Source organism: Cornus florida, unplaced genomic scaffold (assembly GCF_030987335.1).
Source record: "Cornus florida cultivar Cherokee Brave unplaced genomic scaffold, ASM3098733v1 CherokeeBrave_3.0.0_Hap2_Chr10, whole genome shotgun sequence".
NCBI lineage: Eukaryota > Viridiplantae > Streptophyta > Magnoliopsida > Cornales > Cornaceae > Cornus > Cornus florida.
In genome coordinates, this window is record NW_026775580.1 from 58,299,484 (window position 1) to 58,303,126 (window position 3,643).

The following is a 3,643-nucleotide window of genomic DNA, read 5'->3' on the forward strand; positions in this document are numbered from 1 at the left end:
AATAATTGATACACGAGCCAGAGCAATGTACCGCGACTACACACACAACAAATAACTGATACCGCGACTATACACAGTCGCGGTGGAATTGACTAGTGTAACATGAGGCAAATAATTGTCCCCAAAACGACACAAGTCATCTCCCTTGCTATGACCAACCCAAATGTAGATCACAACAGAAAATACAAGTAAACCCCCGCACGGGTGGCCTGCTGGGACGAACCGTAAACTCAGATTAGAATAACAATCTCAATCTCAATCTCAATCTCAATCTCATCTTTTTACATGGATATTATAAAATAATGAGTATGATAATCTATTTCCTTTCTAAATTAAAACTAACAGATTAGAATAAGAAGCCATGAACTGTCTCAGCAACACTTACCATTTTAAGAGTGACAACATTGTAAATTGCAACACAAGAACAACTATCACAGAAATGGCGACTAATAAGCACATAGCACGTATGAATAAGTATATATTCTTCAGATAACGGCGACACCCAAGTATATATAAATGCTTCCAAAGTTTACAAAGTAGTTTCAGTAAAATCCAGCGAGGATGAGACTTCATGAGTAGCTAACAAAATTGCTTTGGATTTTGCTCGTCATAACGAGAAACTAAGATTGATACAATAAGAAGAAGAAGAAGAAATAAGACACTCTTGATATCATTCACAATGAAAATCAGAGGAAACAAAATCAAAGGGCATTGTGTTACTAGTGACCGGTCATCCCCCAAAAGATGGCTTGCATCCGATTACATCTTGATTGCCACCTGTTCTGCAGAACTTTTCTTAACAACTCCTTTGGAGCACAATTCATTCAATAACTCCAAAGCCTCCTTTGCCAAACCCTCGTAAGCTATGCCTTCAATAAGAATGGTGTATGTAGCTTCAGTTGGTTTGCATCCCTTGGATACCATAAAAGTCAACAAGTCAATGGCACGATCAGTCTGGCGAGCCTTACAAAGCCCCAACATGACAGAATTGTAAGTGATTGCATTGGGCTTGACACCAAGTCCTTCCAGATCATGAAAAAACTTAATGGCCTCATCAATCTTTCCTTCTCTACTTAGCCCAGCCACTAGCGAAGAGTAAGTAATTATATCAGGTTGAAGACCCTTACTCCGCATCTCATCCAACAGCTCTATAGCACATTCTGTTTTCCCCACCTTTGAGAGCCCATCAATCACTGTGTTGTAAGTGATCAAAACTGGAGAGCAACCTTTGGTACTTAGCTGATTAAGAATCTCAACCGCGATATCAACCTTCCCATCTTTGCATAAAGCCGTGAGCAAAGTGTTATAGGTCACAATATCAGGATAACATCCTCTAGACACCATTATTTCCAAATACGCAATTGCTCTCTCCATCTTCTTTTCTTTGCAAAACCCATGAAGCAATGGGTTGTAACTCATGGAATTTGGAGTACATCCATGCTTGGGCATCTTTTCAAGAATATCAATTGCTCGGCCCAATAATCCCTTTCGGCATAAGAAATTAATCAAGATGTTAAAAGTAACAACACTGGGAGAACAGCCTTTCCGAAGCATCTCAGCTAAGAGTTTCTCAGCATCCATCCACCTCCCAGTACTACACATGCTACGCAGAATAATATTATGGGTAATTACATTAGGTTGGCAACCATATGATGGCATATGATTCAAGAAATTGATTGCTTCATCCAACCTCCCTTCCCTGCAAATCCCATTGATAAGTACATTGTAAGTAACCACATCAGGTTTACAACCTTTAGTCCTCATCTCATCCAAGAGCTTCATAGCCTGCGCAACCCCACTTTCCTTACAAGTGGCTTCAATCAGAATAGTATACGTGATAACATCAGGATAACACTCCCTCTGCAATTGCCGGTCAAGAACTGCCATTGCCTGTTTCAGCTTCCCACGGTCACATAACGAACGCAGTATTGTATTATACGTGACAACATCCGGAGAAACACTCATTCGATCCAAGACCTTCAGTGCATTATCAATCTCCCCAGACTTGCAGTACCCACTAATCAGAACATTATAAGTTATTACATCAGGGACAGCCCCAGAATCTTCAAGAATCTCCATAACTCTAGTAGCTTTCTTAGTCCTCCCCATTCGACAAAACCCCCGAATCAAACTTGTGCAAGGAATAATATCAGGAATATCACCCTGATAAACCATGTTCTCAAGATATTTAAACCCTTCCTCCAATTCCCCATTTCTAACCAATCGACGGAGATGATTATTGCTCTCAAATTCTTCGAAATTGCTCGAAGATTGCACCGGACTCCAAGAGGGACTATTACAACTCAATTGCCCAGATGGGGGTTTCTCAACATTCAACAACCTACCAATAGAACTAAGTGTTTCGCCCTTCGACACAGCAAAAACCTTATTTTGCCTCTGCTTTGGCAACCCCTTTTGTTTTCTCAATTCACCACTGTCAACAGATAGAACAAGAAAGCAATCTTTGTGCCCCGTGAAGACTGTCACTGAACTGATGTTTGGACGAACCCTAGCCCCCAAAATGTTGTTCCTAGTACCCTCTCTATGAACACATTGAAATGAGCAAAACCCTTCATGGGTTTGTTTTGTAGGCACTACTAAATCCATGTTAAACATTACTTGTACTCAACCAAGATTCCAATCACAAAATCAAGCAAACCCATACATGTTCTACAAGAGCAGATAAAAATAACAATATATTACAAATTGTTTTTAACAAAGAGTAAGTGCAGATTGTAACAGAACAAGAGGTTTTTGAATAAGCTTTCGACGAAAAAGCTGAATATATATATATATATATAGAGAGAGAGAGAGATGGGGAGGTAGAGAGAGAAAGAAAGGCCGGAAAAGCTTACTGCGTGAGCGTTTGAGGTCTGAGACGGTGTGAGGCGAAAGAGGGACTTCCTGTGCCGCCTTGTTTCTTATCCAATTTTTCTGTTCCGAGGAAGAGTGAAAGTGAGAGTCATTCAGGTAGTAGGCTTCCAAAGGCCCGCCTATTCATGAGGTAGCCCACCATTTCAAGGCCCAATTGACATGGTCCGACGAGTCTTTTATCATAGGATAATTATTTTCTAAGTCCCTGTTAAAGACTACAAATGAATCGAGTCAAGTTTTAATGTGTCCGAAGTTGTCTTGTTGATTCGTAGGTTTGGCTCGAAATCGTGACAAGTTCGAAAGCCAAATTCGAGCTCTGAGGATGCCAAATATGGCATGGGCCGGGCTAGGTCCATGTCACTAAAAATGGGTTGGATAAGTGATCCAGGTCTAAACCGAGCTCTCGCAAGTTAGGCCCAGGAATAGCGGACCACGCCAGAAGCCTGATTGAAAGAGTAAAGCCCATGATCAAGAAGAGCCCAAGAAGAAGCCCAGCGCAAGAAATTAGTTAGGAAGCTTCTAAAAAGAATGTAATAGTCTATAAATAGACAGAAAGCAAATGGAAAAAGGGACGAAAAAATATTGAAGTGTAGAGTTACTTTGTCAAAATTGAGAGAGAAATTTCTTGCATCTTCAATAGCGCCGTCTGTGGGAAACGATAAAGATTGATTCGATTAAGATTGATTCGTGGAGAAGAAGCTCGGTCTCTGGAAGCTGGATTTAGATCGGCGAGATCAAGATCCGTTTTACGGAATCCTGATTGTGGCTG

The 3,643-nt window shown here is 40.8% G+C and overlaps 1 protein-coding gene across 1 annotated transcript; it reads right to left on the bottom strand.

Moving 5' to 3' along the window:
* Positions 1-465: 465 nt before the first annotated feature.
* Positions 466-2,959, bottom strand: LOC132277303 (pentatricopeptide repeat-containing protein At1g09900). Its single transcript, XM_059779122.1, has 2 exons — positions 2,856-2,959; positions 466-2,670 (listed from the first exon to the last, which is right to left on the bottom strand). The coding sequence occupies exon 2, from the start codon at positions 2,614-2,616 to the stop codon at positions 760-762; it is 1,857 nt and encodes a 618-aa protein (XP_059635105.1). The 5' UTR covers positions 2,617-2,670; positions 2,856-2,959; the 3' UTR covers positions 466-759.
* Positions 2,960-3,643: the final 684 nt, after the last annotated feature.

Excerpts from the sequence above, each read along its gene's own strand:
- LOC132277303 (XM_059779122.1), bottom strand. The coding sequence starts at position 2,616 with ATGTTTAACATGGATTTAGTAGTGCCTACAAAACAAACCCATGAAGGG.